At 40.2% G+C, this 25,350-nt stretch overlaps 1 protein-coding gene across 2 annotated transcripts in view; it reads left to right on the forward strand.

Moving 5' to 3' along the window:
- Positions 1 to 31: 31 nt before the first annotated feature.
- The window catches only part of SMC6 (structural maintenance of chromosomes 6), a 75,672-nt gene continuing 50,353 nt past the window's right edge, over positions 32 to 25,350 (forward strand). The window contains exons 1-5 of one of the 2 annotated variants that reach the window (XM_006051879.4): positions 32 to 202; positions 11,388 to 11,533; positions 15,451 to 15,568; positions 17,483 to 17,588; positions 24,610 to 24,746. In XM_006051879.4, the coding sequence (XP_006051941.2) occupies positions 11,393 to 11,533; positions 15,451 to 15,568; positions 17,483 to 17,588; positions 24,610 to 24,746 (502 nt within the window). In that variant the 5' untranslated portion in view covers positions 32 to 202; positions 11,388 to 11,392. Of the gene's footprint in view, positions 203 to 11,387; positions 11,534 to 15,450; positions 15,569 to 17,482; positions 17,589 to 24,609; positions 24,747 to 25,350 lie in introns of those variants that run through there. The other variant, XM_025261531.3, reaches the window with a different exon arrangement.

The raw sequence follows: 25,350 nt of genomic DNA on the forward strand, positions 1-25,350 counted from the left end.
GGGCGCAGGCGCGGAGAGTCCCGAGGTGGGGGCCGGGGGCGGCGGGGCTCCTGCCTTTTCCCTTGGTGGGCGCGCGGTGTCTCGGGGACCAACGGCTGCTGGGCCGACTGCGAGAGTCCACTAACGTGGCTTTAGCGTCCTGTGCTGCGGCGGCAGTCCCGCCGATCGGGGTTTCCTTGGGGGAGACTTCGACTTGTTGGAGGTAGGCTAAGGGCGCGCTCCGTCGCTCTCTCTTGCTTCGGATCCTCCCTTGGCCGGCGCCCTCCCTCAGCCCACCCGCTGGCGGCCGGGTCTTTGGAGCCGCGGCGGTGCCTAGGGCGCGCGGGTCAACGGCCGGCGGTGATCTCCGCACCCTCTCCGCCGGCGGCGCGGGTCCCTTCAGCCGCAGGAAACTTGCCGGTGTCCGCCGGGCCCCTCCCTCGGACGGCTCTGGCGGCGGTGCTTGAAAAATCTCGTCTCCGGCTAGCCTGAGGGAACCCGGCGCCGGGCCCCGAACGGCCCCCGTTAGGCTTTGATGAGTGGTTTGAGGGGGAGAAGGGTCAGGGGGATGAGTGTAGGCTCGGGAATTGGGTTCTTATCACCCCCTCTGATGACCCCTTACAAGTAACAACTTAACTACGTTTAAGAGATATGTGTAAATATCCCTGAAGGTGGCTTTGTTGCTAAATCCCAGTTTCAGGAGAACGCAAAACTGTTACCTACGAAAATTTAAATTGTGACGTTTGGAAGTTTATGATGGCATTTCTTTCCCCCTTATTTTCTTGTGGAGATGAATTGGAGAAGAATCAGTACTCGGAATTCCAGAACACTGAGCTCAAGGGTGGAGGAAGGGCTGCAGGACACTTTGGGGCATAAGAGGGTGCTGTGCTAATTCCTACGGGAGCAACTATTTGGTGTTTAAACCCTGAACACGGAACTTATCTGAGTGCTTGCTACTCTGTATATGTCGTGAGATTGAAAGGGAGTGTTCTAAATACAAGCTATTCTGGAATATATTCAAAAGAAGAAAAAGTCCAAATTTCCAGACTTTTAGATGGTTGCTGTGTAGTCTAAAATACTCACTAGCTTATGCACTGGTGTATATGGGTGGTAAGGGAGCATGTTAGAAATACTTAGATTGACTTTATCTCCTTTTACTGTGAGAAATATGCAGAGTAATTATTTCCTGTAGGAATGTGTGTTTACAGTTTTCTGCTTTTTTTTCCCTTGAATGCCACTAAGTACAAAGAAGTTTGGAGATTACCAGAATATTACTTTTTACATGTTTTTGTATAAGAACCAGTGTTGTGTGACCCTGAACAGGTTGGTACCACCTCTGTAAATTTCAGTTTCTATTCTGTAGTTGGGCTTCCCCAGCGCGTCAGATGGTAAAGAATCTGCCTGCAATGCAGGCAACCTGGGTTCGGTCCCCCTGGGTCAGAAAGATCCCCTAGAGAAGGAAATGGCAACCCACTCCAGTATTCTTGCCTGGAGAATCCTATGGACAGAGGAGGCTGGTTTTTTATTTTACTGACTTTATTTTACTGAGTAGATGTGGAATTTTGTATAAAACCTGCCTAAATTTTGATGATCATTTTTAGATCTAAGTTAGGAGAATTAGTCAAAGCCATACTTGGTTTACTTTCAGGAACTGGTGGCTCAGCTGGTAAAGAACCTACCTGCCAATGCAGGAGATTTGAGACCTGGGTTCATTTCCTTTGTCCTGAAGATCCCCTGGAGAAGGAAGTGGCAAGCCACTCCAGTATTCTTGCCTGAAAAATTCCATGGACAAAGGGGCCTGGTGGGCCACAGTCCATGGGGTCGCAAAGAGTCACACAACTGAGTGCCCACACATGCAGGTATTATGTGTAAGGCATAATTAAACGTCACAGTTATATATGTATGTATACATATGTAAGTCCAGATGACTGAGGGTCAAGTGTAGACACTTAGAATTTTTTATTCACTAGTTAATGAGATACATCTTACTCACCAGTTTCCCTGGTGAACAAATTCAGAATAGTCCCTGTGACTTTCTTAGTGCCACTGCCAAATCTACGTCTTTGTTATTGTCTTGATGCTGAGTCTTGTCCTACTCTTTCGTGACTTCATGGACTAGCCCGCCAGGCATCTCTGTCCATGGGATTTTCCAGGCAAGAATACTGGAGTGGGTTGCCACTTCCGTCTCCAGGGGATCTTCCCAACCCAGGGATCAAACCTGAGTCGACTGCATTGGCAGGCAGATTCTTTACCGCTGAGCCACCTGGGAAGCCTCTACTAGAATCTAACTCTATTATTTTGCTGCCTACTGGCCTATCCATCTCAATTTCCTAGAAGCACTTCAAACTCAATGTTTTCAAGAAAAATGAATGAATCATTTCCAAACCTCAGTCTACTGATGATAGCAATTACTATTAAGAGTAAAGATTGTTTCTGAAAATTAAACACAAGATAAAATTTTATACAGCAAGCCCAACATTAGAGGGACATATCACATAGTTTTATACATTACCAAAGGAAGAACAAGATGAACAGACAATTTCACTTCCTATAAATAGTCAAACTTGGTTCAACTCAGTTCATGCCAGGTGGAACCTGGACATTAAAGAAGTTTGATTTTGGGTTTTGACAACCTGGGTTTGGATCTAGGCTCTGCTAAGATATACCTACATAAATTTGGGTATCTTTTAAATGAGCTTCAGTATCCCCTTTTGTAAAGTAAGGGATCACTTATAAGGATGTTGAGAATTAAAAGGTTTGTACCTCTTAATCCCTTTCACTTATTTCACTCCCCTGCTTCCCCCCCTCCCCCTTTCTGGCAATTATCCATTTGTTCTCTGTATCAGAATCTGTTTTCATTTTGTTTGTTTCTTTTGATTTTTAGATTTAACATATAAGTGAGGTCATATGAGTATTTGTCTTCCTCTGTCTGAGTTATTTCATATAATATAATACCCTTTGGGGCTTCCCAGGTGGCTCACTGGTAAAGAATCTACCTGCCAATGCAGAAGATTGGAGTCTGATCCCTGGGGTGGGGAGATCCTGTGGAGATGGAAATGGCTACCCACTCCTGTATTCTTGGCTCGGAAATCGTATGGTCAGAGGAGCCTGATGGACTACAGTCCATGCGGTCAAAAAATATTCAAACATGACTTAGTGACTAAACAACAACAGCAATACCTATGTTGTTACAAATGGCAAGGTTTCTTTTTAACAGTTGTATAATATTCCATTGTGTGTATGTGTTTTGTTGTTCAGTCACTAAGTCCTGTCTGACTCTTTGCAGTCCTAATGTCTGCAGCACTCCAGGGGTGCAGGCTTCCCTGTCCTTCACCATCTCCTGGAGTTTGCTCAAACTTATGTCTGTTGAGTCAGTGATGCCATCCAACCATCTCATCCTCTGTTGTCCCCTTCTGCTGTCCTCAGTCTTTCCGAGCATCATGATCTTTTCTAGTGAGTCAGCTCTTTGCATCTGGTGGCCAAAATACTGGAACTTCAGCTTTAGCATCAGACCTCCCAGTGAATATTCAGAATTGATTTCCTTTAGGATTGACTGATTTGATCTCCTTGCATTCCAAGGGACTCCGAAGAGTCTTCTCTAGTACCACAGTTCGAAAGCATCAGTTCTTCAGTGCTCAGCCTTCTTTACATTACAGCTCTCACATCTGTACATGACTACTGGAAAAACCATAGCTTTGACTATACAGACCTTTGTTAGCAAAGTGATGTCTGTGCATTTTGATACGCTGTCTAGGTTTGTCATAGCTTTCCTTCCAACAAGCAATCGTCTTTTAACTTCATGGCTACAGTCATTATCGGCATTGATTTTGTAGCCCAGGATAATAAAATCTGCCGCTGTTCCACTTTTTCCCCATGTATTTGCCATGAAGTGATGGGAGCAGATGCCATTTTTGAACTTTGAGTTTTAAGCCACCTTTTTCACTGTCCTCTTTCTTCCTCATTGAGAGGCTGTTCATTTCCTCTTTGCTTTCTGCCGTTAAAGTGGTACCATTTGCATATCTGAGATTGTTGATATTTCTCCCAGCAGTCTTGATTCCAGCTTGTAATTCATCAAGTCTGGCATTTCATGTGGTGTACTCTGCATATAAGTTAAATAAGAAGGGTAACAACATACATCCTTGATATTCCTGTCCATTGTTCCATGTCTGGTTCTAACTGTTGCTTCTTGACCTGCATACAGGTTTCTCAGGAGGCCGGGAAGGTGGTCCGGTATTCCATCTTTTTTAAGAATTTTCCACAGTTTGTTGTGATCCACACAGTCAAAGGCTTTAGCATAGTCAGTGAAGCAAAAGTGGATGTTTTTCTGGAATTCTCCGGCTTTTTCTATGATCTGTGGATGTCGGATGTCTATGTGTAGCGTGTCTTTATCCATTTATTTGTTGAGGGACATTATTTTGCTTCCGTATGTTGGCTGTTGTAATAATGGTGCAGTGAACATTGGTGTGCATGCCACTGCTGGTTCAACACTGCTTGTCCTTTAGAGACTGGTCTGTTTTGCCTTTATTCTCACTCTTATATTTGTGCTCTATATTGAGGCCACAGGGATTTTTTAAAAACACAAATCTGAGTGTTCAGATTTTATTACCTGAGTTTTGCTCACCTATAATTGTTTGATGGGTGGACTAATGAATTTTTTCACTTACTTATTTATTATCTGTTGCATCTCATGTATATATTCCAAGCAGCGTGCTTATATTTCAGTACATTAAAAATGAGGTGGTTTAATGCAGAATGAGTTTGTCTTTGGTGTGGTAGGAGCGGAATTGGGAATGAGGTAAATAGTCCATGGCAGATTCAGAAGCAGTAGCAATTTACCTTTTTTTAAAACCTCTGTTTTCTATTGACATTTCCAATTCTGTTATGACTGTTCTCACTGCTGTTAGCCCCTACTTTGATATTAATGGGAAGTATGAATTACTAGGTACATTAAAATGGAAAATTTAGAAATTTATAATCCTGTGTGAAAATGCTTTTGGTCTTTCAAATTTCCTGTGTATATGCTTGCTATATTAACCCTTGGTGATTGATTTTTCTTTCTTCTTGAACTTATTTTTTCTTGATAATCATATTTGTTACTATTCCTGCTTTGAAGGAGCTTGCATTCTGCAAGAGATAAGTAGTATGTTCCTTAATTTTGAATTTTTTTATTGTAAATAAATATTGAATACCATGAAGAGCTTTATGAATGTATTGAAAATCCCAGAGGAGCTTTTTTCCCCCCCTATTTTTATGTTTTACAGGATATTAAAAGTATTTTTCTTTACATCTGTTTATATTATCTTTTTAGCATATTAGAAACAGTTCTACTGTTGTAACCTGTATTTAAGTCTCAGGACATTCATGTGTGTTTTTAAAAGTCCATTATCATTAAATTATAGAATGATTCCTGTTTTTAAAGGTTGGATCTTTCAGTGTCTGTTAGATGCATGTTGTCATGGCAACCTAACAGCAAACTGCAAATCCCAGGCTAAGTACAGCAAATAAAAAAACATTGTCGTCATGTAGCGCACTGTATTCTGTCTTGTATAGGATCTCACATTGATTATGAGAAGCTAATCACACGTACCTTCGTTCCCCTTCCTCCCCCTGATTTTACTTGAAAAACGACCGTTTTCTAGTGGTAAAATACTAAGATCAATCAGCTGATGTCTGAGTGTCAGCTAACTGCAAATTCATGTATTAAGCATTAATAAAAACTGTCTAAAAGGACATTTAATATTGGGAAAATGAAGAAGTAATGCTGCTTCTTTGCTCTTCTGTGATAAATAAATGACTGTAATTGAGTAAGAAACAGGTATGGGTGGGAGGAAAGGCAGTGTTGGGAAAATACTGGCCTGGTAGTATTCTAGGGAATTTAAGTTAGCGAAATTAATGTATATTAATTCTTGCTATTAAATAATTTGAAAATTATGTTTGATTTTCAAGTTCTGACTTGTGTAAGAGATCAAAATAAACACTAAGTTACTTGTCAGAAAGATGGTGAATATTAGGTAATTGTGAGTATAATGCTAGTACTCTCTCAAAAGGCATTTGTTTAGGTTAAATGTCCTTTGGATGTTAACTAATATTCCCTTTAAATGGTATTTGATTTATCATGATACATTAGGTTCCTTGTTGCCTTCAGGACAGGATAAAGTCCTAAATTTTTAATGTTGTTTACAACAGTTCTTCTCAGACTTAATGTACTTGTGAGTCATCCAAGACCTTGTTAAAATGAAGATTCAGATTCACTTGTTTTAAATTGAAGTCTGAGATTCTGGATATCTATCGTGTTCCTAGGAGATGTAGATGCTGCTTGCTGGTCCTTAGACCACACTTTGAATATCAAATCTACCAGTCATTCTATGGCTGGATTCTCTGCTGCCCTAACTTTATTACTGGTAGCTGTGCCTTGTCATTTATGGCAGTATGTAATGGGCATGCTTATAGTATTCCCTGCAGTAGCAGTTTGCCGAATGTAGTCCAGGGATCCATGAGACTGTTTCAGAGGGGCTACAAGATCAAAATTGTTCTCATAATAATCATAAGATGTTATTTCCCTTTTTTACTTTCATTCACTTTTAACTACACAGTGGAGTTTTCTAGAGGTTATAGACATGTGATGATGTCATTGCTCTGATGGCTGATACAGTGTGTACTTGTGGGTTGTTTTAATTTTTTTTTCAGTTTTAATTTATAATACGGTCAATATTGATAGAAACAAAAGCCCTTTGAGGTCCTTGGTACTTTTTAAGACACTGCAACCTTTAAGAACTGCTGCCCTCTGGTTTTCTTAGGCCATGGACACAGAGACTCACATCTGGAACTTGACCAGAGCTCTTTCCATGGCTTGAGGTGGCTGTTGGGCTGGGGTGTGCTCCTCGCTTCTCTAGGCAGTGGTAAAAGGCCTCTGACACATCCAGTCGGGAGTGGGAGTAAGTATTATAGCGTCCTGTTACACCCTCTTAGGGGTAGACCTCTAGGTTCTTCATCAGATGCCCCTATCATGCCTCCCTACTTGGCCTGCACAGCCTTGTCTGACACTGGGCCAGATGGGATGTTGAGATGCCTCCTTTTAGCATCACCAGAGGGAGGTCTACACTACCCACTTGACCTTTGCTGATGCAGGGGGCGGTGAGGAAGGGACAACAGTTCTTTTAATGGTATTTGACTAGAGTGATTATTGTCTGAAAGTCTTCTTGTTAGACTTCCTTTTCCTGGCCTTTTGTCTGGAGAGAACAGGCTTTCATTAAGCCTTTTGTTTCCCCCTGCGCCTCTTGGTGTTTCCCCTGTTGCTGGCTTCTCCAAGTCCGCAGTAGTTGAGGGAAAACAAAAACTCAGTGAACCACCGTGACATCTTTCCTTGGATTGTGAGTTTCCTACCAATCTACCTCCTTTTTCAGAGCTGTGTTATGCTTGTTTTATAGTATATAATTTTCAAGAATGTTTTACTAAGCAAGAGGAATAGGGAAAATACATCTGTTCCACCTTCCTAGAAGTGGAAGTTTCTGATTGCTTTTTTCAACTTGCACTTTGGGTTAAAGAATTCTGAACTCCAGCCCCACTGTGTATCTCTTATATTTGATTGTCTAAAAATACATGAGTAAGTATTAAAATATTTTTGTTAAAGAAAAACTAGATTTGGTAAACGTAAATAGCTACTTTGGGGAGAAAAAAGATTAATTAAATAGAATTGACGTGAAAGGAATCACGACCACAGTTGAGGATTGTACAAAACAAGGTAATTTTGTGTAATAAATTTGAAGATTTAAATTATCAGTGTTCTGGAAAATAAAATTACAGCAGACTTGTTCTAGGAATCTATAGTCAACCTGTAATAACCAGTATACAAAAAAAGAAATTGAAATGATTTCATAAAATTAAAATAGTCTCCACTATCTAATAGCTTTAAGGTTAGTTCTTTTTCACTTTCAAAAAACCTTTCAGTGTCATGCCATAGTGGTGATTGCAGAGCATTAAAAGATAGAGAAACTACCCAGTTCACTTAATGAAGCATGCATTGTCATAATAAAACTTGTCAAAGATAGTTCCCCAAAACAGTTCCAACAAGATATGTATAGATATTTGATATTTCTGCAAAATTGCTTCTGTCAGTATAAGTTTGGAGGGCAGTGGATAAAAATTAAGCACTGTATGTATCTCTCCCCTGCCCTCCTCCTCTCTCTCATTTGTGCTTTAAAGTCCTTATTCTCCCACTTTGATCTATTTCTTGTTGTCTTTGTAACATACTCCACTGGCCTCCCAGCACACACCTACACGTCTGACCGGCTTCCTTGCCATCCATACATCATCAAGGTGAACTATCCTTTTTTCTACTGAGGACTGAGTTGAATCTTTCAGTCCGAATTAATGAGAGAGAAAATGTCATTTAATCCCCTGCTGCCCAGATATGTGGCACAAACCTGCTGTGATATAGTTCTGGGGGTACCTAAACGGATTGAACCCCACTCCAGTACTTTTGCCTGGAAAATCCTATGGATGGAGGAGCCTGGTAGGTCGCACAGAGTCAGACACAACTGAAGTGACTTAGCAGCAGCAGCAGCAAACAGATTGAAAGTAGAACTATTTTTCATATTCTTGTATCTTAGAAATTTTTGTTACCTGTGCTGTGGATGTTTCTCATTACTCAGCAAACAGTTATTAGGTACCTATCACTTTAGGGCTCTAAGAGAATTTTTAAGAGAAAAATGAAAGCAGCAGTTCAAGTAATGATACCATTTCATTTCAACAAAAGACCATCAACTTGGACTTAAGGTGTGGCTTTTATGTTTAGAAAAGCTTGATGATGTTAATTTTCTACAGGCAAATTTTAAGGAATATTGGTAAAAACAAAAAAAACCTAGATAATTAGCCTGGGTTACTTATTAGAGAACAGTGAAGTGACACTACTCAGTTCAGTCGTATCCAACTCTTTGCTACCCCATGGAATGCAGCACGCCAGGCCTCCCTGTCCATCACCAACTCCTGGAGTTTACTCAGACACGTGACCATTGAGTCGGTGATGCCATCCAACCATCTCATCCTCTGCTGTCCCCTTCTCCTGCTTTCAGTTATTCCCAGCATCAGGGTCTTTTCCAATGAGTCAGTTCTTCACATCAGGCACCCAAAGTACTGGAGTTTCAGCTTCAGCATCAGTCCTTCCAGTGAATATTCAGGACTGATTTCCTTTAGGATGGACTGGATCTTCTTGCAGTCCACAGGACTCTCAAGAGTCTTCTTCAAAAGCATCAATTCTTCGGTGCTCAGCTTTCTTTATAGTCCAACTCTCACATCCATCAATGACCACTGGAAAAACCAGAGCCTTGACTAGACGGACCTTTGTTGGCAAAGAAATGTCTCTGCTCTTAAATTTACTGTCTAGGTTGGACATAACTTTCCTTCCAAAGAGTAAGCGTCTTTTAATTTCACGGCTGCAGTCACCATCTGCAGTGATTTTGGAGCCCCCTGCAAAATAAAGTCTCAATGTTTCCATTGCTTGCTCATCTATTTGCCATGAAGTGATGGGACCAGATGCCATGATCTTAGTTTTCTGAACGTTGAGCTTTAAGCCTACTTTTTCACTCTCCTCTTTCACTTTCATCAACAGGCTCTTTAGTTCTTCTTTGCTTTCTTCCATAAGGGTGGTGTCACCTGCATATCAGAGGTTATTACTGTTTCTCCTGGCAGTCTTGATTCCCACTTGTGCTTCATCCAGCCCAGCATTTTTCATGATGTACTCTGCACAGAAGTTAAATAAGCACGGTGACAATATGTAGCCTTGACATACTCCTGTCCCGATTTGGAACCAGTCTGTTGTTCCATGTCCAGTTCTAACTGTTGCTTCCTAACTTGAATACAGATTTCTCAGGAGGCAGATCAGATGGTTTGGTATTCCCACCACTTTAAAAATTTTCCACAGTTTGTTGAGATCCACACAGTCAAAGGCTTTGGCATAGTCAATAAAGCAGAAGTAGATGTTTTTCTGGAACTCTTACTTTTTCTATGATCCAGCGGATGTTGGCAATTTGATCTCTGGTTCCTCCGCCTTTTCTAAAACCAGCTTGACCATATGGAAGTTTACGGTTCACATATTGCCAAATCCCGGCTTGGAGAGTTTTGAGCATTACTTTACTAGCATGTGAGATGAGTACAATTGTGTGGTAGTTTGAGCATTCTTTGGCATTGCCTTTCTTTGGGACTGGAAAACTGACCTTTTCCAGTCCTGGGGCCGCTGCTGAGATTTCCAAATTTGCTAGCATATTGAGTGAAGCACTTTCACAGCATCATCTTTTAGGATTTGAAATAGCTCAACTGGAATTCCATCACCTCCACTAGCTTTGTTCGTAGTGATGTTTCCTAAGGCCCACTTGACTTCACATTCCAGGATGTCTGGCTCTAGGTGAGTGATCACACCATTGTGATTATCTGGGTCACGAAGATCTTTTTCGTATAGTTCTTCTGTGTATTCTTGCCACCTCTTCTTAGTATCTTCTGCTTCTGTTAGGTCCATACCATTTCTGTCCTTTATCGAGCCCATCTTTGCATGAAAAGTTCCCTTGGTATCTCTGATTTTCTTGAAGAGATCTCTAGTCTTTCCCATTCTGTTGTTTTCCTCTATTTCTTTGCATTGATCGCTGAGGAAGGCTTTCTTATCTCTCCTTACTATTCTTTGGAACTCTGCATTCAAATGGGTATATCTTTCCTTTTCTCCTTTGCCTTTCCCTTCTCTTCTAGTGCTAGGCAAAAGTGAAAGTGAAAGTCACTGTTTCTTGTCAGACTCTTTGCGACTCTGTGGACTATACAGGCCGCTACAAATATGCTTCTTTGGGGAAATAATTAATATTTTATATGATTCAGTATTACTTTATAACTTATAAAAATTGGATGATTGCTGTGGAGTAAGTTCAGAAGGCATTTACCATCTCATCAGTGGATCCACAGTTTCACAAATAAAACCGTTTACTTTTTGTGAGCTTAGGAGTTAAAATACTTAGATAGGTCCATATCAATAAAAACCTCCATCATGAATCCCTCTGACATAAAATCTTCTAGTGTTGCATATACAGATTTTTTAAAACAAGAATTTATTATCTACTTCTGTAGTGAGAAGTCTGACATGTCTGCCTGGGCTTAAATCAAGAGAGCAGGAGGGATATGTTCCTTTGCAGAGGTTCTTGAGTACCTGTGTCCTTACCTTTCCACCTTCTCGTGACCACTCGCATTGTTTGGCTCATGGCCCCCTCCCTCCACACAGATGATAATTTTACTTTTTCTTAAAGTGAAAATGAATCAATATAGTACTAAAATTTAAGCTTTGTCTGATTTTAAGTTTTTTTTAATATATATATGAAACAGTTGTATGGGTGCTTTACATGATTTTCTTCATTGTCACTGTAATATTTGTTTAGACCTGATGGCCAAAAGAAAGGAAGAAAATTTTTTCTCTCCTGGAAATGCCAAAAGACCAAGACAAGAAGAATTGGACGATTTTGATAAAGATGAATGTGACGAAGATGAATGTGCAGTTTCTTTCACTAATGGTACCTCTACTTTGGTGAGTGCAAAATTATAAAATTAATAACTTTTGATTGTCCTGTTTCTCCTGTCTGTTTTATATACCGTATTCTTAATTCAGTATCCGAAGCTGGGTCACTAGCTGCAGAGGAAAAATAACATGAATTTTTAAAAGTGATGTAAAAATCACCTAATTTTGAAGTTCATGTTAATTTTTAGAAAAAATTAGTAGAGAAAACAATAAAACAAAGAGGTAGTTCTTTGGAAAGGTCAGTAAAACTTACAAACCTCTACTAAGATTGATGAAAGGGAAAAATGAGAGAAAACACAAACTACCAGTGTCAGGAATGAAACAGTGGATTTGACCATAGACTCTGCAAACAGCAAAAGGATAATAAGGAGACTTCCCTGCTGGTCCAGTGGTTAAGAATCTGCCTGCCATCACTGAGGACATGAGTTGGATCCACATATGACAGGGCAGCTAAGCTTGTGTGCCACAGTTACTGAAACCTGTGCTCTCTGTAGAGCCCGTGCTCCACAACACGAGAAGCCATCTCAGTGAGAAGCCCTCACACCAGAACTAGAGTAGCCTCCCGCTCACTGCAACTAAATAAAAGCCTGGCACAGCGATGAAGACCCAGTGTACCCAAAAGTAAATTTTAAAAGAAAGGACGATAAGGGAATATTGTTAACAACTCTGCACACATAGATTAGCAGTTTAGAGTGGACCAATTCCTATAACAAGGAAATTTAATTCATCCTTTAAAAACTCCTAAAAAAGGTCTCTTCAGTTTCAGTTGGTTTGACTGAAGAATTGTACCAAATGTTTGGGTTTCAGGTTCAGATTAGCATTCAGCAGAGAATTCTTAGACTTGACACCAAACATGCAAACCATAAAATGAAAAACTGATAAGTTAGACCTCATCAAAATTAAAAACTTCTTCCGCAAAGACCTTGTTATGAGGATGAAAAGTCAAGCTAGCAGAATATTTACCAATTACGTATCCAACAAAGTACAAATATCTTGTTTGTATAAAGTGAAAGAAAGAAAATGAAGTCACTCAGTCGTGTCCAACTCTTTGCGACCCGTGGACTGTAGCCCACCAAGCTCCTCCGTCCATGGGATTCTCCAGGCAAGAATACTGTATAAATAATTTTATAAAGAATTTGTATAAAAAATTCTCAAAATTCAACAATTAAAAGCAAAGAATCCAATTTGAAAATGCACAGAAGACATAAAGAGACATTTCACTGACAGGATGTACAGATGGCAGATACACATATGACATGATGTTCAGAATAACCTGTCATGAAAGTGAAGTCGCTCAGTCATGTCCGACTCTTTGCGACCCCGTGGACTGTAGCCCACCAGGCTCCTCTGTCCATGGGATTCTCCAGGCAAGAGTACTGGAGTGGGTTGCCATTTCCTTCTCCAGGGGATCTTCCCGACCCAGGGATCAAACCCAGGTCTCCCGCATTGCAGGCAGATTCTTTACCAACTGAGCCATCAGGAAGACTTCAGGTGTCAAAGGACACTAAACCCAGACTCCCTTCCCCTCTCCACGGTTGGCAAATAGCCTGAAGAGTTGAGGTTCTTAGGGATGTACCTGGAGGCCTTACATGTGGCTCTGAGGTTAAACCTCTGAGCCACCAGAGAAGCCCTGTCATGAGGGAAATGCAAATTAAGACCACGATGAAATACCACTGCACACCCATCAGAATGGCTGCTTTTTTTTTTTTTCTCTTAAATGACAATACCATATGCAGGCAAGGATGCAAAGAAAGTGGATCATTCATATATTGCTGGGAATGTAAAATGGTACAGTCACTCTGGAAAATAGCTTGGCAGTTTCTGGAAGAAATTTAGCATGTAACCATCTGTCATATAACCCAGTATCTGTCACAGAGAAAGGGTCTTCCCTGGTAGCTCAACTGGTTAAGAATCTGCCTGCAGTGCAGGAGACCCTGGTTCAATTCCTGGGTTGGGAAGATCCCCTGGAGAAGGGATGGGTTACCCACTCCAGTATTCTTGGGCTACCCCGGTGACTCAGACGGTAAAGAATCTGTCTGCAATGTGAGAGACCTGGGTTCGATCCCTGAATTGTGAAGATCCCCTGGAGGAGGGCATGGCAACCCACTCCAATATTCTTGCCTGGAGAATTCCCAGGGACAGAGGAGCCTGGCAGGCTACAGTGCGTGGCGTCGCAAAGAGTCAGATGCAACAGAGTGACTAAGCATAGCAGAGCATCACAGAGAAAAGATCTATTTTCCCACAAAAATCTGTACATGAGTGTTCATAGCAGCTTTATTTGTAATACTCAAAAACTGACAATCCAGATGTCATACAGTGAGTGAGTAGTTAAACCTGCTATAGGATGTCTCTACCCTGAGATACTATTTAGCAGTAGAAAGCAGGGAACTGTGCACATAGACAACAAAAGTCAGTTAAGTTGAGTGAAGGAAAAAGTGCTTCTTGAAAGGTTACATTCTGTCTGATTCCATGTATATAACATTCTTGAAATAACAGTGTCTCAGAAATGGAGAGCAGACCAGTGGGCCAGGGTAAAGGATGAGTGGGTGGGGAGGAATGAGGATGCGGCTCTAGAAGGACAATGTGACAGTTACTTGTGACGGGAATATTTTGTGTGTCACTATCAAAATGAGCACCCTGGTGTGGTATTGTACCATAGTTTTCAAGATTTTACCTTTGGCAGAACCTGGGTAAAGGAGTCACAGGATTTCTCTGTATTATTTTTTATAACTACTTCTAAGTCTTCAACTAGATCAAAATAAACTGAAGACTTTTAAAAAGTCTTCAACCATGATTTCTACAGAATTCTGCTTGGTTTTGTTGCTATGTCATGTCCGACTCTTTTGTGACCTCATGGCCTGTAGCCTGCCAGGCTCCTCTGTCCATGGGATTTCTCAGTCAAGAACACTGGAGCGGGTTCCCATTTCCTTCTTCGGGAGATCTCCCCGACCCAGGGATCGAATTCGTGTCTCCTGCATTAGGAGACAGGTTCTTTACCATTGAGCCACCTGGGAAGCCACTCAGGTAAGGATGTAAATGTTCCCTGCTTTTTAATAAGCTGCTGTTTAGTGATAGAGAGCCAGAGATTTTTATAATAAATAACTTAAAAGTTGAAGACATTAAATGTTCTTCAAAAACATTTGGAAGGTTTGGTAAAATATAGTTGATTTATTTTCATATTTTAACTACGAAGTGTGACCACTGTGTGTTGAACTCTTGGTTAAAACATATATGAACCATCTGTAATTTAATTATGAGACATTCTCAATATGGAAATTATAATTCTGTGCTCTCTCTGCAGTGGATACATTTAGCAGTGTCTGAATATGATGTTTGGTTGTCACATCTGGGGTTGGAGGAGAGAGTGCTGCTGGCATCTGGTGGGTAGTGGCTAGAGATGCTGTTAAATATCCCACAATGCCAAAGATAGCCTCTCTCCAACAAAAAGTGATCTGACTCAAGATGTTGGTATTGTCCATATTAAAAAAGAATCCTGTGAAATACTTGTTAGAACCTATAAGGACTTTAAAAATAGCAGTTAATCATATGAATTAATGTCATTCACTCATTGATTGAGGCCTCTCTAGTGGCTCAGTGGTTAAGAACCCACCTGTCAATGCAGGAGATGCAGGTTCAATCCCTTGGTCAGGAAGATTCGGTGGAGAAGGAAATGGCAACCTACTCCTGTATTATTGCATGGACAGAGGAGCCTGGCAGGCTACAGTTCATGGGGTCTCAAAGAGTTGGATACAACTTAGTGACTGAGCATGCTCTTACTCATTGATTGAAATTAACATTTAAAATTATACTTTCTATAACTTTTTTCATTGGTAGCACTGCTAATCTTTCTCCTGCTAACAAACAGTTGGATGATTGTAGTGATTGAATTAGATTGATTGTTTTCTCTCATTTTTTAAAATTCATAGACAGCAGCAGAAGTTGGAATAATTGAGAGTATTCAGCTCAAAAACTTCATGTGTCATTCGATGCTTGGACCCTTTAAGTTTGGTTCTAATGTCAACTTTGTTGTTGGCAATAATGGAAGTAAGTGCTTTTGCCTTCCTTCTTATTTGACTTTGAGCAGTACATTGAAATCAGAATGCTTTAACTTTTTTAGATAGCTGCCTATTAGTGCTGATACAGCTAAGTTTTAGATCTCTGGTTTCTGGTCATGAATTTTTCAGTATTTGCTGCCAGTCTACACTTCAAGAAAATAATGAGTTAACTCTGGGTTCATTATGCAAGAGGAATAAACCTTTCTTTCAGGTTGTTTTGCCACTTTATTTTTTTAATTGAAGGATAATTGCTTTAAAGAATTTTGTGGTTTTCAATCAAACATCAACAAGAATCAGCCATAGATACACCCATGTCCCCACCCCTCTCTCCCAAATCTCCCTTCCAACTCCCTCCCAATCCCACTCTTCTAGAATGCATAGTGATTTGAATCTATGTACCTTGGAATTCATACCATAGAAGAGTGGGCAAGCTATCCTCATTGCCGTTGAGGCAGTCCTGTGTCTTGTATCTATTAAATGTTGTAACAGCATGAATGAAGTGCCATGGGCATCCAAACAAGAAAGAAATGAATTCTCACTCATGTGGCCAATGAAAGCTTTAAAAAGAGGTGGTATTTGTGGTGGTACTTGAATAAAAATGAAAGATCTTTTAGATCTTCTGGGGAAGAAGTAGCTGAGACATAGAGAAAGACATAGGAGTTGGAAAGACGAGTTAGGCAGCCTTTGTGGTGAACCACGTTGGCTGCCTGACTGAGCCAGTAGAGAGGGAGAGGAACTTGCCAGGGCCCAGGGATGGTGGTTGTGCTAGAACATGGAACTAGTACAGATAGCTCCGTGGTGTGTTTAGTTGTTCTTTGTTTTCCCTCCTCTGTTAGTTCAAGAGGAAAGTGTTTTCAGAAGGAGAGAATAGACAAAAGGACCAGAGCTATGGGGAGGTCAAACAGGACAAGTAGTAAAGACAGAGCGGTAGGTTCTGCAGTTAGAGCTTACCATTCGAAATAGTGAAGGTATTAATCTAATGCAGGTGGTGGAAGCTGTGAATTTGGAAATGAAGAAAAAGGAGAGAGTTAGGATAGGAACTCGAAAGGCATCCCAGGAACTAAATTGGGTTAACTCTTGTATACTTGGTTTAATTTAGAGTATGTTATGAAAGATGATGAGTTGATAAGAGTTGATCTCTTTGGTTGATTGTGGAGTTGAGAAAATGGTTATCATATTCTGGGTAACTGTTACAGATTTTGCTATTTTAGCTTGTGATATTTTTTGTCTGTTAGGAGTAAAAAAGTATACTCTTTAAAGAGTGAGCAAATGAATAATACTCAAATTAGGAATAATAATTGTCAAAATATCACAAAATATAAAAAATCTGTCTATACGACTGGTAGTTTTTCATATTTAAATTCATTTATTCAGCAAATATGTGAGTGCCTATTATGGGCTTATATTGGAGATAGCCACTGAGTTAAGGTAAGGTCCTGTCCCTGTGGAGCTTGCAGTCAGGGTCAAAAATAGTTTTGGGCTTCTGAGAATTTATGGGAAAAGAAAAATCCTAATTTTAATTAAATTAGGATGTAAGAAACATTAGATGAGTTAAATGTATTTGGGTTAATTAGAAAGATAAGTTCATTTAATGTCTGACAGGTCAAGATGATACTGTAAATTTTAGGTTGGAAAGTTATCAACCAGTTTTTTCCATTTCTGGCAAAAATTTGATTCCTGAAATGTATTGATTTTTTTTTTTCTAATAGCAACAGCTAAATATTTCATGATATATACAACTTTTTGTTTTTGGCACTGGAAGAAAACTATAATTGAAGTGTAACACTTCCTTTCAGGGTTAGACTATTTCACATCTTCTCTGAGAAATATTTTTACATCAAATTGTAGAAATCATACTTCTTCCTTTCTAATGCATGTGATTTCTTCAACACCTGTTCTTTAGGTGGCAAGAGTGCGGTGCTCACAGCTCTCATAGTTGGTCTTGGTGGAAAAGCTATCACTACTAATCGAGGATCTTCTTTAAAAGGTTTTGTGAAGGATGGACAGAAGTAAGTGTTGGCTTTCTACGTGTACCTTTCAGTTCTTTAATAAGAAGCAGCTTTAGATTCCCAATTCATGTAGACATTGTCGGAAATGAATTGGCTTCCTGGAAGTGGAGCAGAGGTGTCAGGTGTCGTATCTTTTCATTCCTTTCTCTTCCCCACTGTTGCCTCTTTATCTCTCCTGACAGAATGCTTATGTCACTTAATGCCATGCACCTCCCCCGACACTTGTTTCTTTTACCTTTATGGAAGAATGAGCAGTGATAAATTTGTGTACTTCCATTTAAAGGAATATTTATAAACATGGGACTTTAAATTTTTTCGGCCACATAGCATGCGGGATCTTACCCCAACCAGGAATCGAGCTGCTGCCCTCTGCAGGAAGTGCAGAGCCGCATCCACTGGACCACCAGGACTTCTCTGGCTCTTGTCCCAAATCCAGCTTTAGCAAGTACATGTTGATACCACGTGAGCTAGAGCAGAATTAGTAACAAGTCAAGGTGTCCCTAAACAGAATTCTGCCTCCAACTCTCTTAAGAATTCAAAAAAAAAGTATTCCATTCTGTCTCTCCTTTTGTATGCTTTACTCAGGTGGTTCACCAGTGAATTTGGTGTGAGGACTACAATCACAAGCCTCTTTGTGGTTCATTCTGACCTTTGTGAATGGTTATATAACAACCATGTGTGGCTTTATGTTTGTGTTTCTTTCACTGAATGTTTGTGTTACATTCACTGTCACCTAACTGTATATTAATTGCCTGGTTTGCATCATTGTAGACTCGTGGCCTTTTGTCCATTAGGAGCTTTTGTCAGGCTGATCTCCTTATTCTTTTTAGTTCAACCTCAGAAAACCCTGAAGGGATCCTCATTTCTCCTATGAACTGGATGTCCTAGACTCTGTCATCCCAGCTCCCACAGTGAGGCGGCTCCCACTGCTTGTTTCTCCCTCACATACTCGGTGCCCAAGGACTTCTGGAACTTTGATAATTAACAGTGATTGTCTTTTTGTCCCCCTTGTAACTGACTTTCCTTCTACTCAGTGTTATATCCATTTAACTTCACCCATTTTCCATTTGATTTCTAAAAAACAGAATGGGGACGTGATGTGAATCAGGATTGCAGTTTTCTTATGTATTTCTCAGAAACCTTAGGAATCTTACCCCTAAGCCAAGGTTCCAAGTGGACTTAGGAAGAGGGAGGAAAAGATACACAGAAAATTGTTTCCCGTGCTGTATGGCCTTGGAAAGGAACTACTTGAAAACAATTCTCCAGCATGTTTTCTGCCTCTCCCGACTATATTTGGGCTCCAGTCTGGCAAGGTCTTCTCTCCCACAGTCTTCAAAGAAAATTATGTCTGAAGTCAAAAGTTAGCTATTTGAACACTTCAAATTTAATGGTCTCAACTCTGTTTCAGTTCAAGTTATCCAAGTATTTACCTAGTCTACCTAGCTGGATAACCCATAGATCTTTCAAATAGAAACCTCAGGAAGAAATTTTTTATTCTGTACCATTAAATGTTTTATGTCTCCATTAAAGATTTAAAAATTTTTTTCCATATGAGAAGTACCTAGACCCAAGCAGAAGCTTCTTTCTGAGATTTGTCCTTGGAATGCCATTAAAAAAAGAAAGATGGATAAAGGCTAGTTTGCACAAATCACCACCATTGAAGGACACAGCTGCCTGCAGATAGGAACATTAAAATATTTTAAACAGAGGTAATAACAGCTAAAAGCTTTGACCTGAGCTCAGTCTGCTTTATACTGACCTTGTCTGAAAAAGTAGCTAAAAACAGCTTTGCCAAACCCATTCCTACTCCTCTTGTCCTTGTCTTCCTCATTTAAAACACTCGGTGGCTATAAAATTTCTCTAATTTTGTAATCTCTGATTCTGTTATCACTTTTTTTTTTTTTTTTTTTTTTTTTTTTTACAGAATTAGCTCACTGAGTATTATCTTTTTGTTTTGTGTCTAAAATCTGTGTGGCTATTCCATCTTTCCTGAGGGCGCCTGTCAGTCAGGCACAGTTTTAAGGTGGTCCTCAGGAATCCCCTCCCCCCATCTGAAGCACTCCACTTGTGACACTTGAGCTCCAGGCTGCCTTTGTAGAGGGTTCCAACCTTCCTTAGAGATGCTTACCTAAGATGGTTAGGAGAAGCCAGAGGACTGACTGTGCCTAGAGGCTCTTTACCTGGGGCTCCGCCCTCTGATCATCCAGCGAGGCTCTGCAGTAGTAAGGATATGTCTCCTCTTCTCGGAGAGACCAAAGTCTCAGGCCTATAGCCCTTCACATTCTTCAGCAGGTTCAGTTGACTGTTCCCTCCCTCAGACTCCCTAATCCTAGTCCTGGGGTCTAGGCACCAGGCCAGTTTTGACATCAGCTGTAGCACTGGGGGAGTGGGTTATGGAGGGATACTACACATGCCTGATTGATTTAGTCAAGTTTACAGAACGTACTGCAGATTAGCTAGCCACCCAGAGAAGGAACAGGTGTGTCCTTATTCTACATGGCATTTTCCATGTTCCTTGTGCCTCGTTTCCATCAATACACAGTGCTGCAGTCACCTCTGTACAGATAAGGGTCTCCTGAAGCCAAGAAAGAAGCCACAGCCCCCTGGAGAAGGAAATGGCAACCCACTCCTGTATTCTTCCCTGGGAAATCCCACGGACAGAGGAACCTGGCGGGCTACAATCCATGGGGTTGCAAAAGACCTGGACCCGACTTAGTGACTAAACAACCGCCACCCTACATTCTCTGCACTTCAGTTGCGTTTTCCTTTGGGGACCTCCAACATGCACTTCCCTTTTCCGCTGTAAGTAGCATTAGTGGTCCTGTGCTCTTTCTACATCATCTTCCTTCATGGCCCACCTCCCTGGTGATTGTAAGCCACACTTCCCAAGTTTGTAACCTTTATATGTGCAGGTGTATAAAATTAGGCATATATGTGGAGAAGCACACAAAAGTAAAAAAAAAACTTCAGGTTTCCCTTCTTACCAGGACCAGAGATATGTGCCATCTGTTGTTCTGGGTTTGAAAATGGTAACCTCTTACATTTTTCCTCTTTCACTATTGTTCATTTCTTTTTCTTTTTTAAGCCACTTGCATCTTTTCTTATCATTGGGGATTTTCTGTGACTTATTTATTAATTACTTTCACAGTCCCTCATTGCTACAGCCTCAAGAGGTAAATGTCTAATAAAGCTGTATTTCCCTTGTTCTCATATTTTATGGCCACATTGTGTCCCATTCTCTTCTACCCACTTTGACGTGGGCCTTCTCTCCTTCATCCCATGTATAGGACTTGCTTAGCTAGTTTTTAATTATTTTTATCCCGAGAAAGTTGTTTGATGCATAGCTATAGATTCAGTGTGTTGTAGAAGGTCAGTTCTGGATCCTGTAGCCATCTTGAACTGAAACCCCTAGAAATTCTAATTTTGACAGGAACTTCAGTGACTTTTTTGTGGGAGTGACATCTTATATGAGAAAATAGTTTTTGTTAAAAAGAGCTTTATTGTAGCATTTTCATAAATTTCACTCGTCAAAAGTGTATAGTTTGAGTTTTAAATATGTAAAAATCTTCATGATGATAAATAAAAAATATTTTTTGCATCTCCCCCCAAAAAATGAAGCCACAGCCTTAGGGCTGCACTGCATATGCTTGTGGTGTGTGCGCGCGTGTGCCATCATTCTGGAGGAGCTCTCCCTGATCGTTCCTTTTCTCGCTGAAGGGTCTCTCTAGTGACAGACACTGGGCTCTATGGCTCTTGACCCAAATTCCACACCAGCCACGTTAGTAGGTGGGGAGACAGCAGTCAGTCCCAGAGCAGGTATCCTGTTTCCTTATAGAGGTTTTCTGAGCAGTAATTATGAAGAATATTTTTTGTAAGCCTTAAATGTTTTTAAATAACTTGCCTTTCTTATGAATTCATATGGTAGTGGGATATCAGTGTCTGCAAAGCTCTCAGAATAGTAAAAATAGCTTTCAAATGCAAGGAGTGGCCCAGAAGGAAAATAAAGTTGGTATTTGCAAATCAAGGGAGCTATCACTTTATTTTTAAAAATGTTTTCATGAGTTACAAATATTTTTGGCTTTATGTTGTAGGCCAGATACCCTTCTCCTATCATAGACTTTAGCTGATAGTTTTCAACCTTGACTTTTCATTAGAATCACTGCAGAGAGCTTTAAAAGCTCATTAATTAGAACTTTTCAGGAGCATGTTTGTCTTAGTTAGATACTGATTGCTATTTCCAGTTAAAAACGTACACACCCCAAGCCACTCAGGGTATCTTGAGAAGAGATAGATCATAAAGATGTAGGATATATATCTTGGAAGCTGCAGGGAGGAAGCATAATTGGATCAGGAGTGACTAGAACTGAGAGACTCAGAACCAAAGATCGTCGCTCTCTGGGTCTTTCTGTTCTGTGTCTCTGGCTCTTTGTGTCTTTGTTTCTGGATCTGTGTCTTCCTTCCTTTGTCAGGCTTATGCTTACAGCTCTTCCTTTCCACTACCGCCCTCCCTCTCCTCAATGGCTGCACTTTTTTAAAAACATTTTATTTTATATTGAAGTACAGCTGACTAACAACGTTGTGGTAGTTTCCGGTGCACAGCAGAGTGACTCAGCCATACATATACATGTGTCCATTCTCCCCCAAACTCCTCGGCCATTCAGGCTGCCGCATCACATTGAACAGAGTTCCCCATGCTGTACAGCATGCCCTTCTTGGTTATCCATTTAAAATATAGCAGTGTGTACATGTCCCTGACTATCCCTTTCCCCCACCCTTCCCTCCTGGTAACCATCAATTCGTTCTCTAAACCTTGTTATCTTTTCTTACTGCTATGTGGCAAAAGTTCTGACTTACCCTTTCAGTGAGACTGTAATCCTTTGTGGGGGGAGGAAGGGGTCCAGACTTCAAACAGGTGTTGCATTTTAAATCCAAGCCTCTACAAGCCAGACATTCACCTGTCACCATACTTACATATGTATCCATTCTCCCCCAAACTCCCCTCCCCTCCAGGCTGAGTGGCCTTCTCTTCTGTGCTGTACTCTCCCGCCTTCCCTCTTCTCACAGGCATGCAGGTGTGTGACTGTTTTTACCTACCCTGGAGCCTGTGTGCTCTTTCTTAGTCTTCGAGTCTTTGCTATTCTGTATCTCCTTGTTCATGTGTGTGGGGCTGCCCTTGAAAGGAAGTGCTCTTGAGTTCTCTGTGTCTCTGATTCATGGCCAGTATCCGTGATTCAGTGTCATTCTCTGTCCAGGTGGTTTCCCAAGAACTTAACTGTTCTATGTTCTGCTTCTCTCTGTAGTCTCTGCAGACTTTGTACTTGTCAGAACATAATGCCCCAAATTGATCTCTCTAGTCCCAGAGCCCTCAGAACTTTGTAGCTCCAAGGAATTACCTCCTTAACACTTGATTGAGTCTGAATTTGAGTTTGCTTTTAAAACTTGTGATTTTAAAATAATTTTAGATTTACACAAGTGTTGCAAAGCTAGTACAGTTTTCCTATAGCCTTTACCCAGTTTCCTTTAATGTTGACATCTTAAATACCTGAGGTACTTTTATCAAAGTACTGTGTGGTTAACATTGGTATATTATTATTAACTAGACTACAGACTGTACTTGAGCTTTACTAATTTTTCTTAATTTGAATTTTAAAGACGAGTATCTGGCTCAGTTACTATCCACTTTCTATATGCTTCCCAAGTGGTGCAGTGGTAAAGAATCTGCCTGTCAATGCAAGAGATGCTAGTTCGATTCCTAGGTTGGGAATATCCCCTGAAAGAGGAGATGGCAACCCACTCCAGTATCCTTGCCTGGGAAATCCCATGAACAGAGGAGCCTGGCAGGCTACAGGCCATGGGGTCACAAAGAGTTCGATACAACTGAGCGACTGAACACACACAGACATTAACCATGTCTTCTATATTTATCTCAGTCCCTGTGGGGAGGGTTGGGGGCTGCTGAGCCCTCTGTCTATGAGAGCACTTCCCTGCACACATGTACGGGGGGAACAAGAACTGAGCCCCTTCAGGATGTCTACTAAGTTCACAGTGAAATTCATCTTGAGTATTTTTCCCTGCATTTCCTGCAAATGGAAGCAGTTTTGGATTATGACTACAAATTCATGAAAATAAGTTTGTTCTGTTTAATATAGCCTTTAATTACCAAAATCAGATTTACATTAAAGGACTTGAGCATTTTTGGCAGATACTCATTTTTAACCAGAGAAAATATTATCTGCTTTTATGTTTGAGGAAATTATATTTATTTATTAATGCCCTTCATTAACTTTAAAAAATTTTTTTCTCCCAGGGCTTATTTTAACAGAATTTAGAGTAGAAAATCAGAGATTGATTCTCTCCTCCCCCATAATATGTTAAAATATACATGGCTATAAATGCTTCAAACTTCTTTTAAACTTTGAAAATAATTCTTTTGTAATACTAATAAAACCTTAGGAAATTTTGAGATTTAGTTTACATTTCTTGATGTCAAATACTTTAGCCTTTTTTGTTGTTGTTGCATAAGTAATAGAAGAATCAAAATTGTTTCCCTTAGTTCTCATCTTCTTAGAAAATATATTATTTCACCTTAATTCTCACTTCATCATTCTCAGACACCTGCTGTCAGGATGATGCTTTATTATGTGATTTAGCATGATATTGATATGCAATATTATTATCCAGGCAGTATAATATTGATTATACATTGCAGATAGGAAACGTAGGAAACTGTGTAACTTACCTACATGACATGAAACAACCAAAACTTAAATGAATTTTGTGAAAATGTATTTCTGTTATGGATAGCATAGTCAGTTATTTTGTTATAAAGTTTCTCTTCTCATCTTTGTTGTATGGTATCTTTAATATTATTCTGTAGTAGCCTCTCAGCCATCAACTGCTGATGTAAAGCTACTTTTCCAATGAATTAGCCAAATCACTGAGAGGTTTTGAAAATTACTATAAGTTGGTGTTACAGTTGCCCTGTACATTCCTGTGACTTAGTTTAACTTTATTGCTTTAGCTCAGCAGATATCTCAATAACAATAAGGAACAGAGGGGATGATGCCTACAGAGGAAATGTGTATGGCGACACTATTATTGTGCAACAACACATCAGCATGGATGGAAGTCGATCTTACAAACTGAAGAGTGCAACAGGTTTGTTATGAATTTCTCTTTTATTTTGGAGAACTAGTAGTAAACATCCAATTAAAAAGAGGTCATTGATTGTGCTGGTATCACTGGAAGGATACGTCTCATCTCTTGAAACTTCCTTCTTGTAAGAGGATTGGTTGGTTGCATATATGTGCATATACACATGTATGTACACATACATACATATATTACACATTGTTGTATTACCACAAGGGATTCTACAGCAAAAGTGTGAGTAGCAGAATTTGGGTCAGTTTGAAACAGTCTGTGATATGCCATTTTGATCTTCTTTCACCCCTATAGTTACTATCATATGTGGAAAGAGAAGGTTAGTGACAGGTGGAAAAGGGCATAAAGGAAGAGGAGGTGGGTATAAAGAGATAGATGAGAAGAAAAAACCAAATGTTTAGCTCTGGAAAGTAGAGAAACGCCGTCAGTACATCTTTGTGCTTCTGCCTCCTCTGTACTTGTGTCGTGACTTGTGTTGCCCCAGTTCGTTCAGATGTGTGTACATTCAACGTACCTTTCTTAATGACATCAGGAAAATAGTTAATATTTATAAATAATTGCTCGTTTTTAAAAATGTATTACTGCCCTAGAAACAGTC

This window comes from Bubalus bubalis, chromosome 12 (assembly GCF_019923935.1).
Source record: "Bubalus bubalis isolate 160015118507 breed Murrah chromosome 12, NDDB_SH_1, whole genome shotgun sequence".
Lineage (NCBI taxonomy): Eukaryota > Metazoa > Chordata > Mammalia > Artiodactyla > Bovidae > Bubalus > Bubalus bubalis.